At 39.5% G+C, this 15354-nt stretch overlaps 1 protein-coding gene across 1 annotated transcript in view; it reads right to left on the bottom strand.

The window, feature by feature from the left end:
• Window positions 1-15354, bottom strand: part of LOC108787646 (protein FAM19A2-like) — a 316341-nt gene that overhangs the window by 43418 nt on the left and 257569 nt on the right. The window contains exons 3-4 of the mRNA XM_018557250.1: window positions 13214-13363; window positions 4332-4456 (exon numbers count right to left, since the gene is read on the bottom strand). Of these exons, the coding sequence (XP_018412752.1) occupies window positions 4332-4456; window positions 13214-13363 (275 nt within the window). The remainder of the gene's footprint in view (window positions 1-4331; window positions 4457-13213; window positions 13364-15354) is intronic.

Raw genomic sequence — 15354 nt, 5'->3', positions numbered from 1 at the left:
TAGCTGTCATTGCATAGCAATTATTCATTTACACAAAAAAGTAATGGGGGGCACTGAAGTGACTATGAGCTTATGGTAGAGGGCTAAACACAGCCGCCATCAGGCATACTGATCTGGCCAGCTGGGAATGTTTTTGTTCTGCAGCATGCCCTACGTCCGTGGCAGGGAAAAGGTTAAAGGGGTTAAAGTTAAACAGATGGACAGTGATAGGCAGCCATGGTCCAATATTTTATTTAACTGTAGATTCTTGTGGACTGAATCTTCCACTGGTTGCTATAGGCTCTACTGGCACTCAGTTCCCAGCTCTGCTGAACTCTAAACCCACAATGAGGTCTTGCTCCTACTGTTGTAGCAAGGTAACTGCCACTTACCTTAATGATTCTCTGGAATGTAAAAAAAAAAAAAAAATTTGTAAGAAACAGAAAAGTTAGTAGTTGCTTGAACCACAAAAAACTTAAATATAATTTAATACGTTGACTAACTTTTTATTCAGTAGACAAGTTTATTATTGTCAGTTATTTGGAGGATCAGAGATGAGTTTTTTAAGCACCTAGTGTTCTGTGTTCTTCCAGGTGCAGGTACATGCGTCTTCCCTTAGAAAGCAGATGGCGGTTTTCAAGTCTTACACAGCACGAGGTGCTGTTCATCAGCAGAATGCCTAAATACCACAGTATCCTTTTTCATACCTTGTTCTCAGCTATTTTCATTTCACACCCTATAAATAACTGTCTGCTCTTGAAAACAGTTAGGGCTTAATTTACTAAAAATCAAACTTGCACTGCGAGACGGTATTCTCTCTTGTGAAAAAAATGATTTTAATTTTCTCATGAATTCCTGAGCATGGGCACACTCATTTGCATGGGTGAAAAGGGTGATGCTCAGTGGCAATCTTTGGGATGTAGGTTACTATGGATGATTCACAGACAAATTATTAAGGGCAGATCACTTGTTACTGAGGAATTTTCAGCACAAGGCACGTATAAGACAATCTAAAACAGCAATAATGAAAGCAACTGACAAGACAACTGATCTTGCTACATCACACAAAAATGGCATGAAAAAACTGTTCCCTCACTACATGTAAGGCTAGCAGTTAAAGGTGCACTCAACTTTAGTTTTTTAGATATGAACATTAGGATGTTGTGGGTTGCATTTTGATCATTTGTTCATCTTTCCTCATTATAATCTTTTGGCAAACCCTTAAAAGTTTGTCTTAAATTTCAGAGTCAATGGGAGTAATCTAGAGGAAAATTCCAAACTGACTAATCTGCTTTGCTCATGTCAGCTTGTTATATACTGAGAGTTTTTGCATGCGACAAATGGTTTATCATGCTTCCAAGTACCACATTGACAGTGTTTTCCTTCTGATTCACACCCTTTGCACTGATCTACATGTTTACTGTCATGTTCAAAAATATGACGTTTCAGTGACTCTGATTCCAGTTTATCTGAATAATCAGCTCAGCATCCTCACTCTGTACACCAATAGAACATTTTCAGCACACGTGCATATTTTTTTCACTAGTTGCCACAAATCTGTGTGCAATAACAAATCTTCATTAAAAAGGTTCGCCATATTTATGCCAATCTGATTATGCAAAAATCTATTTATTTAAGTATTTCAATCTTATCTGTAATGTTGAGGTGTGTAGCACAATTTTAAATGACTTTCCATCTATGTTTGTAGGACATAACGATGAGGAAACAACCAACAAGGAGTACAGACTGGAAAATGTTTGTTTTTGATAAACTGTAGTACTTGACATACTCTTTTGTTCCAATTCAGTCTCTTTAGAGAATGCATTAAAAGTACTTGAAAATGCCATTGAATAACATATACTGTATATATATATATATATATATATTCACACACACACACACACACACACACATGTACACACATATTTGAAAAATGGTATGTGTGTGGACTAAAAAATACAAATAAAAATGCAGTATTTGACCATGACCATTCACAAAACTTTTCCTAATATCCATATGCATATGTCAACAGCATAGCATACTGTACTGTATAAAGCTTCTACTAATATATGACATTTCCTTTTTTTGCATATAATTGCCAGTGAGAAACCTTCTTTACTAATCTTCACTACCCATATACAATTGTTATGCTTTTGGTAAGAATATTCGGCTTTCCATATCTTATAATCGTCCCAGTCCAGTCCATTTTTTAATACAATGTATCATATTAGTTTAAAGAACAACTAAACCATAGAATATCACTATATTACACAGGCATGCAGTCAGATAGACATTGTTTCCTTTTGTTTATACCTACAACTGGTCCCAAGCTGAAGCGCTATAACAAAATCTCACAATGGAGTCATAATTCTTTACCCCTACCTAGATGGAATGTTTATAGTTTACAGGTCTCAGACTAATAAATAAATATTATAGTTAAAGTAAATTTCCAGCCTCTTATTATAGGTAATTTAATGTTCTTACTTCATTTTCTGGATTTAAATGAGAGATACAGTTATCAGAATCTACTTTTGAAGGGCTGGAGAAGGCTTTGGTGTCTTCCCAACAATTTGCACTGATATCTGTGTCCTATACAGATTCCATCTTCATCTTGTGCTACTTCTTGCCCGTTGCAGGTCCTTCACTGCTCCTAATCCTCCATACAGGATATGCTGCACTAACAGGGGTGTTTAGAGTTGTATGAACGCTCCATAAATGCTAACACATTTGGGGCACAGTTCTGTACCCCTTTTAGAAATATGTAAATGCATGTCTGCCAGTTTGTTGATTATTCTATACCATTGGTTTATTTCAGGGCTAGGCTGTGTTGAACCTGCAAATCCCATGAGACATTGTAAGACCCCAAAAGTCACAGGCATGGCTCACTGAGGCAGATACATGATGAGATTTGTAGTTTCACCACAGCTAGAGTGCCAAGGAGGCCTACCCCTGGACTAACCACTTACTTATTTTAGCAGCACATTATTACACCATTGCATCATGCATATATCTTTTTTAAATACAATACATTTGTATTAATCAAACTTTACAAACGTGTTTTCTAAAAAAATTACACACACCAAGCCTCGTGCATATCAATATCATAGCAATATTATACCAAGCTACTTTTGTAGGGCTGGAACACCCTTTGGTATTTGCCCAACTATTAGCACTGATCATAGTTTTCTATACAGATCCAAGGTTCCTCTTGTACTATTGAAGTGTACTCCCCAGTGAAGGCCATTTATTGCTCCTAAACCTCCCTACAATCTTACATATGCTGGTTGCTCTTTAACATCCACAGGGCAGTTGAGAGTTGAACAGAGTCTTGGCCTACTGGAGATCAGTCATAATCTGTCAATACACCTGTGAATCTTTTCCGTTCAAGCCACAGGCTGAACAAAGGAAATTGATGCTACTCCTCCATCAAACACAAACAGCGTGTCAATCGAGTAATCGCCGCTGTTTGCATTGTATTCTGACTGGTGCCACCGGCACCTGTCAGAATACCTAATCAGAGTGGGCAGCTCATTGGCTGCTAGCTCTGATTACACAAAGATTTTCCAGCCGACTCCTTTGATTAGCTGATCGAGGAATGCCGGCTGAAAAGGAGCCAACAGCCCCACAAACTGTGCAAATTTCAGCCGGTACATTAAAAACTGGCCGAAATTCATCCAAATGTATGGGCACCTATACTGCAGTAGCCTGGTTGTTAAGTACTAATCCCCTAAATAACAGTCCACCTGAACACAGCTGATGATCTTAGTTATGGGATGATACGTGTAACATCCTTTAGTATCCCTGTGATAGGCAATAGGCTGCAGGCTGTCAGCCACTAAACAGGCCAAGCATTTAAAGGTGAACTCCGAGATACAGAAATATTGTCTAAATACAACAGCCATGTGTATTTTTACCTGATCTTGGTGTCCCCTGTGTATTTATTTTAGATTTATTCAGAATCCAGTGTGAAAGTTGACTTTGTGTAGGAGCTCCTGTATTAGGCCCAGTCACTGCTGATTTCTCTCCTTGTGCAGGGTAACTGGTCTCGTCTCTGCCCCATTCTGTAGTTTTATTACAGGCAGCAGGTGGAAGGTGAAGTCTGCTGGGTCCCTCCCTTTAGCTCTGCATTGGCTATGTGCAGCACAGTAATGATGCCGCTGCTATTTTTAAAAAGTAAAACAATGGACTTGCAAAAGAATTTTGTGCACACAAAGTGGATTTATATCCGTTTTGGCTATTGAGGAATATATTTAAATGAAAGTTTTTGTGTTTGGAGTTCAGCTTTAACTTTTACCTCTTTGCCATTGCAATGTGACATATATATACTGTACATTTGTTCTTGTTAGTCTTACCTTTGTTGTTTTGACTTTGTTCCCACTACTACAACTCCAACCTGTCAAATCTGGTAGAACTTTGCAGTCTTCTCCTTCTAAACAAGGCTGCATCTGACACCACCATTTCTGGATAACTATAGAAGCTGAAAATATAACATAAGTCAGTGACTAGTCTGGGAATCATAAAATTAAAGTAAAGTGTCATGTGTAAATTTTGCTGCAGTTTATATTGGCTTATGTTTACTTTTTATAATTTTTAGGTGTATGGTTTATGTAGTAGTATGTTTTTGTTTTTTTACTTTTCTTAATAGCAAAATACTTAATAGCACAATATATTATTATTATTATTATTATTATTATTATACAGGATTTATATAGCGCCAACAATTTGCTCAGCTCTTTACAAAATAGTGGAGACAGTACAGTTACAACACAATTTACAATACAATACAGTTTCAGAACAGTAGGGTTGGGAGGGCCCTGCTCATGAGAGCTTACAATCTAATAGGAGGGGCAAGTGATACAAAAGGTAATAATTGTTTGGATTGAGTTATTGGAAGAAGTAAAAGGCAGTTATGTTGAGATGAGATAGGCTTCCCTGAAAAGATGGGTTTTTAAGGATCACCTAAAGGTGGGCAGCGTAGGAGATAGGCAGACAGAATGGGGTAAGGAGTTCCAGAGGATGTGGGACACCCTGGAGAAGTCCTGGAGGGGAGCGTGGGAAGAGGTAATTAGAGAGCTAGAGAGCAGGAGGACTTGAGAGGAGCGGAGAGGATGGTTTGGGTGATATTTTGAGATGAGGTCAGTGATGTAGGTTGGGGCAGAGTTGTAGATGGCTTTGCATGTTGTTGTTAGTATTTTGAATTGTATTCCTTGGGCAAATGGGAGCCAGTGGAGGGATTGGCAGAGAGGAATATCATTTTAAACCCTTTGTTAAAAGTGTACACATTTATGTATTGTTTTATACATTGTTTTATCTTTATATTCACGGACTGATATTATCATAGACTGATATATTTAAATTGCAAATACAACATATTTGTTTTTGGATGTAGATACATTTTAAATAAGCAAATGTAAAACCTAAATACTATAATAAAACACAGAGAAACATAACGTTGGGGGAGATGTGCCTGAAACATTAGTATTTTACAAGAAAAATTGTTACTAGTTTTTGGAAAACAGTGAACTTGAAAAGTGAAGTATTTATGGAACAGCGTCCTTTTACAGAAAATCATTGCAGAAATGTTTATGAACTCTTGAATCAAGGTTTTGTAGAAGTCTGTAATATCTACAATTTTAAATTTGTCAAAGGGCCTTGGGTTAAATCATCCTTTATTTGTTAAAGGGACAGTATTATAAAGAAAATTAGAACATATAAGCTGTATAACTTACATTCTAAAGAGGTAATTTTGTCATATGTCCTGGTCTTTTTCCATATACTGTAAATCTTTATTTATTGGCATCATTATATAGACTACATAGATCAAAATGTATGATACCATACACTTTCTGTTCAGCTCTCAACCTCATTTGTAATATTCTGTTCTGATAGAGCACAATCTCACATAAAGGAGCAATACGAATAAGTCCACCTTGATGCTCACTATAAGCATATTCAAACCCTAACAATAAACTTCTCTTATTTGCTCTCTTTTGATCTGTAAAATATACCACTGAAAGCCAATGGTTATCTGTTTGATCAGAGCAAAAAATACCTGTTGATCCTGGGAGAAACCCAGTGAGCTCATAATTTACTGTGTACTCTGCTTCTGCTACACTCATGGACATACCTATAATGAGGAAGCCTGAGGTGGTTGCCTCAGGCAGCATCTTATTGTGGGACAGCAGGTGTGGGGAGCCGTGGGTGGCAGCCACAGTGCCCAAGGTTGCTAAAAGCTTTTATCATCTTGTGACACTCTTTCCTGCTTCCTACCCAACTCAGTGCTGTCACCAGTTGCCAGAAATTGAGCGGAATGCTCTGTTTGGCATCCTTCCCAGCTCCTGGCAACTAGAGACATCAGTGAGCTGGACGGGTTGCTGGGCAGAGCCACTAGACCCAGACGTAAGGAGCATACACTGGCAGACCAACCCGCCCCATCCCCCTGAAATACCGAACACTGACAGAACCCCCCCTTAAACGTACATTAATTCACAGCACCCCCACCCCCCAGAATGACCATTTACTGATAGCCCCCAAACTCTCCCCAGAATGACCATTCACTGACAGCACCCCCACCCCTACTCTTAGAGCATCAGGATGTGTGTAACTCCAGGATCATCAGGTGAAAATAAAAAAAAGCTTGAAAAAGAAAACTAATGCAGCCACAACATCTAAAGACTGATAAGCTGCAATATATTGCATTTTTGTTCTTGGGTTTGACATTTACAGTTATATAGAAATTATATTACATCTGTCACTGCCTGGTACAAATGAAATCAGCTCATGCAAGATGTAAATAAGTATATAACCAAAGATCTGTCCTGGAAAATGATTGTATCTTCTAAAAATATTGCTTTATTCATTTTTTTTGGGGGGGAGGGCAAATGTTGTAGCTCTCAGATCCTATTCACATATTTTCTTATATCTCTCTAACTGTAAAAGTGACTAAGGTTTGCAGACCTTAGCAGCTCAAGGTGAAATTATCATACACAAGTACAAACAGTAACTTATCACAGTGACTCATGCCAGCATGCTGCTCTTGCTCTGTCATCTCTTTTTCTAACTATAGTGCTCTTGGAATCCATGGTCATCTATTCTTTTTATTGAAAAAATATGAATAAAATACATAAACACGTTTATATATTGTGATGTTTGGGGATGTTAGCACATATGGTGAGCGCTAATGGATGCAGTCCACTCACAATATCTTCTGTTTAAGGGCCTGGTAGCCCACTTTGATTCAAACAAAAGTTCATACATCCATCTTGGATACCCTCGCAGGGGTTGTTCAGCATAACATTCATGCAAGGCTTCAAAACAACATATGTATAGCCTCCTGGCTTCCATTTTAAACATTAGCACTTCTGACCCTCGGGCAGGGCTGTAGCTACCATGAGGCGATTGAGGCACTCGCCTTAGGCGCAGCTGAGAGGGGGCTCAGCCAGGGCCGGCCTGGCTGCGCCCCTGTTGCCATGGTGAGCACAGGGCACCATGGCAACAAGGGCGCCAGGTGGCCAACAGAGCCACGGCTCGGCAGGGAGAAGAGGGGCGGTACAGGCTCCAGCTTCTCCTGTATGGGCAGAGGCAGTAGTGATCCTAGGAGAAGTTGCAAGGGGGGCGGAGGAGGGAGCGCTATCACTTCAAGATGGCCGAGCAGTGACGAGAGAGAGAGCTGTCGGCTGCACTCCCTCCTCCGCCCCCCCGTGTTGACTTCAACACTCCCTCCTCGCTCATCCCCTGCTAGCTTCAGTGCTCAGGATGGTCTAGCAGAGGATCTATAAATATCACTGATAGTTACCGATCCTCTGTGTGCAGCATGAACAACTGGCAGCACTTAGTACTATGTGTTCCCAATTATGAATGAACAGGAAATGCTTTACATCACTTCCTGTTCATTCATGAGTTTCTCAATGGGTGGAAGCACTCACTATGGAGGCTTCTTCCCATTGATCCTTGGATGATAGTAAATATTTTACTATCACCAGTTTCTGAATGAATGGGCAGCCTCTGTACTGAGTGCTTTCCATTCATTTAGAACAGATGCTGCAGAAAAAGAGATTGAGGACTGTGTGCCCTCAATTTCTTTTTCTAGTTCAAAAGGAAAATGTTAGGGATCTGTTTAAATAAAATAATAATAACAAAAATAAATAAAAAACACCTCCTCCCCACACACACACTCACAGTCATGCAAACATATTATTAAACATGTGGAAAGACAAAAAAATTGTTTCGGACGAAATCAACAGAAACTAAAAATGTTTTAATTAGTATCGTCAAACAAAACAAATTTTAATGCTATTTTTGATTTGGCCACCAATGCATTCTGCGCATGTGTGCTGCCATCCTGGAGGCAGGTCACATGATGCTGCATGTGCATCGGGTGACATTACACATCTGTTGGGGGGCAAAATTTTCGATTCCTGCCTCGGGCACAAAAGGAACTAGCTATGGCTCTGCCCATGGGTTCTCTTTGAAGAGCTGTCCCACACTTGTACTGGTGGCCCCTCATGCTGACGGCTCGCCTAGCCTCACCAGTTCTCTACCATCCTCCCTGGCTGCCTTTGTGTTCCTCCAGCACACACACCACCTGACTCCACTCTAAATTCTGGGGAAGTCCTTCTGACTCCCGAACACGGTCTATTCTTATCCCAGTTGGAGCTCACCTGACTCCTCTTTGATTTCTGGGGGAGTCCTCCTCATCCCTGAACACGGTCTGTTTCTATTTCCCAGCAGGAGCTAAATCCCCTAGGTGGGATCCTTTCCTTAAGGGTTGTGCACACCAGATCTCTATATATAGATATATATCTATATTAGGGCTGCGGAAATTAACGATTAATTCCTCGATTAATCGTTAATTTTTTTGATCAATCAAAATTCTTTTGATCGGTACTCACCTCTCCGCCGACTTCCGGGTCTTCCGTCAGAGATCCGGTGATGTCACGGACATCGACGTCACCGGACTCCTCCCCCCTTCCCCAAGTGGCTGTCGGCTAACGAAGGGAAGTGGGAGGAGTACGGTGACGTTGATGTCCAGGACGTCACCGGACTCCTCCCCCTTCCCTTCGTTAGCAATGGTACTTTACCGTTGTATCTGTAACAACACTGGCGGAACTACCAGAATGTACGGGCGGCGCACATGCCAGTGGGCGGGATCTGCCTCTGCACATAGGGCCTGACGGCGTCCTCATTGCCATGACAACGAACGGCAACGAAAGGCAACTGGATCATGTAATGGTTTCCTGTTGTGACGGGCTCTGTTCTCCTATTGTCCTCTCCCACTATGTAAGCAACTTGTTCTTTTATCTCTGTGGCGGTATTGTGTCTATATGTAGCATCTAACCGAAGGTACACATCTTATACTTATACTGATCTTGCTGAATGTGCCGGTCATTATTTATACTTCCATTTTTTAAGTGTTTTGCCGGGAATATTACATCACTATGACATCAGAGGGTGTGCTGATTGGTGGTTTATGCACCTGTATGTCTATTTATAGTAACAGTATGGTTTGACCATAATATATAAAGTATGCACCTATATACGCTATGTGTACAACCTGTAGAAAAGGCTATTTGTAAATTGATCATTTGGATATGAGCAATGCCCCACATAAGAGTTTGTTTGATTTTTATTTCAGATTGTAGAAGAGGTTTGCCCAAGAAACTTGTTCTGCACAAGTGCCAGCCAAGGCATTGGCCTATACACATACAGCACAGCAATGAAGTAATAAAATGAACTAGGATCACACTAATCCAGCACGTTATTATTCTGAGTTGCCCCACTCAAGCGGCGGCCATATTGATTGGGGCACGTGAGATTAATAACGTGCTGAATTAGTGTGATCCTAGTTCATTTTATTACTTCATTGCTGTGCTGTATGTGTATAGGCCAATGTAGTTGGATCTGTATGTGCGTAATAATTAACCAAAATTAATCGATGAAAAATAAATTTGATTAATCGAACACGAAAATTTTAATAAGTAACAGCCCTAATCTATATTTAACCCCTGTCATGTTACTTTTTGCTGTCTGCTGAAGATATTTCCCCTTTGTTTTCTGTCCTGAATAAACATCAGGAAATGAGAGGAAATATCCCCAAAGTGAGGGTAATTCCCATCTTAGCCATGTTCTTTTTCAAAAGAATGAGGATAATATATTGTCTGTGTGCCATCCAAAAAACACCAGTTTAATGTCCTGACCCTGGCAGATTAGGACAAATTCCACCTCTCAGATTAAATCTTATAGATTGCTCTATTCTGTAGTCTAAGGCTAAGCTTTGTATAACACTAACAAGATAAAATTGTATGCTGAGTCTGGGGCAGTAAAGCTGTGCTACAGTACAGCTAGAATCTCTGACTACAAGAGCAGTTAAACTATTAGCTCATCTTGCTTCCAGTCCAGTTCTAGATGTGTGGATTTAAAGTTAAGTACACTCTTCCACCAACAAAAACACACAAACTGTGCAGGGACTCAAAAGTGTACATAACAACATAATATATAAGTAAGTGGTTGTGTGCCACTCCTGGCTGCCCTGCCACCCTAGCAAAAGTATACTTTGGCTATGCATAAATTAAGCTCCTTGTGCTAAGTGTAGTAGTGCTGAAACAGAATGGATGAACTGTCAGACTACACCTACAAAGTCTACTGAAGGGCCACCACTGTCTGCTGGAATGTTCAGATAGCAACAATTAGGACCAAGGTAGGTGGCATATGGGAGTATACATCACAGAGTACACACCCTCACAGATGGTTCCCACTCTTTGAAGCCAACTCCAAAATCCAGCCCTTACTACCCCTAGTGATAGAGATTTTCTGGTTTATGGAAACCCTAACTTTATAGTGTCACTAAACTTAGGATTTAAATCTTAAAAATGCATTTAAGTACCTTAACTATTACCTGCATTTATTAAATGCATTTAAGTACCTTAACGATGCAAAACACAATGCAAACTCAGAAAAACAAACTGATTATTCTGCAGGGAAATGCAAAGAGCAAAGATCATGTTCAAAGTCAGTAATCTATAGCAACCCGACTAGATTTATTTTAGCTAGCTTATTTAAAAACTCATATATGATTGATTGCTCTGATTTGCAGCTTTTCACACCCTCGTTGCTCTTTTCACTGCTTTGCTGAATATCTCAGTGACTATTAATAGCACCCGAATATTATCAACTGCACAATGTGATCTAATTATTACACTTCATTTTATCTTTTTTATTCCAGGAAAAAAATATTTTATGCTGCTTTTGATTTACATAGATGTTTACAGTGTAAATAATGGTGGGTGTAAGTGTGAAAAAGGATTGCTATATTGCTAAGTGGAGTGCTAATGAGCACATGGATGTTAATTATGCATTATTATGAACTACCTTCAGGAAGAGGATCTGTTACATGGATGGATCAGTAATGGGAACTGCATATGTAATGAAACATAAGAAACATTTTCACATTGCTTTGCCTTGTTCTACTTACTGAAATAAGTTCATGTTATAATACCTTTAATGCACTGTAATTATGTCCTATGGTCTGGCTAGATTTAATTAAGACTTATGTATATTTGTATATGAATGCATTGCAATACGTTTATTTTATCTACCAGCATTCAGATGCCCTTGGGCATGAAAATACAAGCATGTCATATAGTAGCTAGAGCAGAATGTTTAAACATGAGATTTGCAACAAAAACTTTTTTACCAAGCCATTTATATAATTTGTACATGCAAACATTAAATGTGGTACACACAGTAAACACTGCATATGTTTGACATGGTAAAATAGAGAAATATTGAAAAAAACAAGACTTAGCTAATGCTAATGCTGAACAGACATTAGGCTCAAAGCTTTTAAGAGAACCTGAATTCTGGAAGCTGTGCCCACAAAACACAAGCAAAGGGCAAATGACTAGAACTATTGTGTCTAAGCTCCCTACAGCTAATCTTTTGCCTTTGCCTTAGCATGCCCTGTTATGCACTGTGTCTCTGCCTGACCATCTTGGTAGAGGAGCAGGGCATTGCTTCCTCTTGTCAGAGCTTTCCCCAATGGGGATATGATCTCTGGTGGGGGTAATATTCATGAAGAATCAGGAAAGGTTGGCAAAGTATAGATCCACAGATTAAATTATTATCATTTATATAGCGCCAACAGTTTGCACAGCACTTTACAATATAAGGAAGACATTACAATCACAATACAATTCAAGACAAGATGGTAAGGAGGGCCCTGCCACCTGAGAGCTTATAATGAAGTAGAAGCAGAGAAATGCATGGCAGATTCCCATCCAGCAAGCAGCACAGTAGTACACATCTGAATATCACTCCAAACCTTGTAGTCAGAGGCAGCAGTGTCTTGGATGATCGTACACTACATTTTCACATGCATAATCACATACCAAGAAGTATGTTATTTTTTAGAACTTTTTTCCTAGGTACTGCTTAGGCACAAATAACAGTTTTAGATATTCCTTCTAATACAAAGATAAGCATCTGTATTTTAGACATTTTCTTGTAATTTATGAATATCAGTGGGCTTAGCTGAAAATAATGTAATCAATTCTTACAGAAGCCAGGTTTTTTTAACCTATGGGTGTGCAAAAGGGACCTAATGTGTTTGCTTCTGCTAGGGCCATGTCTTGAAAGGTGGAACAACCTCTTTAGCCAGTAATATGACATGTACCCTACTCTACATTCCCATCTGAGCTTGTCAAATGCATTGATAGCACACCTGTTCATTGAGAAATGTACTACTTTTTTGTAAGAAGCATCTAAAGAAATGCATCTTTTTCCTGGAGATATTAAAGTGAACCTGTGGCTATGCTATTGACAAGTATTTACATATTTTTAACAACTGGTAACTAAAACATGCCTTTACTGACAAATGAGGTAATCGTTGCTTCCAACAGCCTGCTTTCTATAGTCCCTTCATCTGTAGCTGCATGCACTATGGGGCAATTCATCAAGTTTCACAGCATAAGCATTGACGTCCTTCAATCTGCTCTCCCAGAAGCTCACCTAACCCTGCTTCTCCTCCTGAGCACCCGCTCTGTATTTACATTACAGAATACTGGTGGACTGCTAAAGCACTGCTGGGAGGGGAGCGGAGTGCTTGTTAAGAACATGTCAATAATTAAGCCTAACCACATATTCATTTTAAGGTTTTCAATTTTAAAAAAATGTTGTGCCTCAATAACAATATACAGGATAGTTACTGATAAAACTAGGATTTTGAATTCATTCTTACCATCTACACAAGATGGGGCTGCCCTTGTAGTCCCTGCAACTTGGCCAGGAAAACAGGAACATTTTACTGTTTGTGACCGTTCTTCAATCTTGTTCTTATTGCAGCATCTGTGAGCAGCAATTACTTCACAAGTGCCAGGTTGTACATGAACTGCAAGAACAAAAAACAAACATATTTAACAATTTAAAGAACTACAGTCTACCTCCAGAGTGTTTATGATTAAATTTTTACATGAAATCATAATCACATTTTTACTATCCAATTTATTCAGGAAATCAGAGTAAAGAGCAAATATGATGAGAGCATTGCAGTCGTCCATGTCAAACAATTAGAAATCATCTTTTAAATGATATAACTAGAGTGAAATGCAATCTGATTGGTTCCTGTTACTGTATTCAGAACATCCTGATTACTTTTTGTACTTACTGAATAAGCCAGCATATGTCGGCATGGAAGCTGGCAGTAGTTTCATTCTGTGCATTACGTTTGACATTGAAGCAATGTCTAAGAACCTCCGCCTCTTATGTGATATGCGCAAAGAAATGTGGAGAGTAACAAAGTAAGCTCCTAACCCCATGCCAGTCTCAGGGTTATATCAGCAGCCATCTCTCTAGCAGTCTTTTTTTTACATATTAGTTAGGTATTACATGTGCCTTCCAAAAGCTGTGGCTGTGGGGGCACACTTTGAGCATTGTTATCCAATAGCTGCATAGCTATAGGGGCTATAGTTTTATTTCTTCTAGCTTCTTGCTCTTTCTTCTTGCTCATCTCCCAGTAAAAGGTTTTTCTGGTCAGGTGGTATATTGTGTTTGAACAGTGTAAAGGTGTCTATAGATATAGGATGGTCACTGAAAACACACGAAAAAGAGTGCCCACTCGTTTAATATCGTTTAATAAAAATGCTTAAAAAGTGGTATTGTACTCACAAGAAATAAGGAAAAACAAGCGTATCCAATGGTTCGGCTGGGTTCACACCTAGACGTATTGAATATGCGCGTCTGTCGCGCGTTTCGCGACGCACGTTTTTACCGTGATTCGCTGTAAAAAAAAACGTGCGACAAACACCCGTTTCTGAGTGCTACTTGGCTGTATCCCAATGGAAACGCGAGGCCAAAACGCCCCAAAGAAGTACATGTACTTCTTTGGGTGTAGGCTGTTTTGTATCGCGTTCGGACGGGCGGAAATACAGCAAGGTGTGAACAAGACCCATTGAATACAATGGGATTTAGATGTTTGAGCGTTTTGTAGAGCGTTCGTTGAGCGTTGAACGGCTACAAAACGTTCAGGTGTGAACCAGGCCTTCCTCTCTCTGGAGGCTAATCGGCTATCAAACGCCAAAGCGCAGCCTGGTCAGCTCACATCTGAAGCCGTGTTCAAGCAGCAAGTGGCAGGGTTAACGTGTTTTTGGTGCATGCCACCTTTCTCAGAACCCTGACCTCAGATGGACTTTTAACCTGATAATCAGCGTTTTGTGTTGTGTTCTTAGATGTAAAGGTTCCCTGCCTTGTGGAGCTGCCCCATTGTGATCAGGTGGAATTGATCAAAGAGGAAGGCTTGCTGTGATCTATCTGTGTCGGGAGTGATTTGGACTTTACATAGGATGATCACTGCCTGGTCAAGATCGGTAAACAACTGTGTGCCTAAAGGTTCTGGAAACATTCTGTAGACACCCAACTGATATTTTTTGGGGGATTTTTTTTTTTCGTTTTCTGTGAAAAAAAATCCAGAACTGCATTGTTCTCTTTCTATTCGTTCAGTTTAAACATTTTCCCTAGGGTAATCCAAATATGCATGTTTAATTTTTTTTTTTTTGCATAAACGATGTTCCAATGGTTGGATCATATCTTCATATACTTGCCTTATGTAGCCACCTATCAGCTAGTATTAGAACAAACAATATGCTCTTGAAACCTCCCTTGATCCATAATGGTACTACGCAGACATGTCCCCTTTCCCATTTACTCCATATATTCACAATGGAACACTAAATAATTCAGACATTCACATTAAAGAGACACAGTGCAAATGATCTCTTATTATATGTTACATTCCTGCTGACCACCATCAACCTGATCCTGAAAGAGTTTAAGAAAAGTGGATGACTTTAAAGTCAATTATGATAAAATAGAGACCCTTTATAT

The sequence above is a fragment of the Nanorana parkeri genome, unplaced genomic scaffold, assembly GCF_000935625.1.
Source record: "Nanorana parkeri isolate BGI_ZX_2015 unplaced genomic scaffold, ASM93562v1 scaffold276, whole genome shotgun sequence".
In the NCBI taxonomy this organism is placed as follows: domain Eukaryota; kingdom Metazoa; phylum Chordata; class Amphibia; order Anura; family Dicroglossidae; genus Nanorana; species Nanorana parkeri.
The sequence above is the reverse complement of the archived record's forward strand: the minus strand, read 5'-3'. Positions and strand labels throughout refer to the sequence as shown.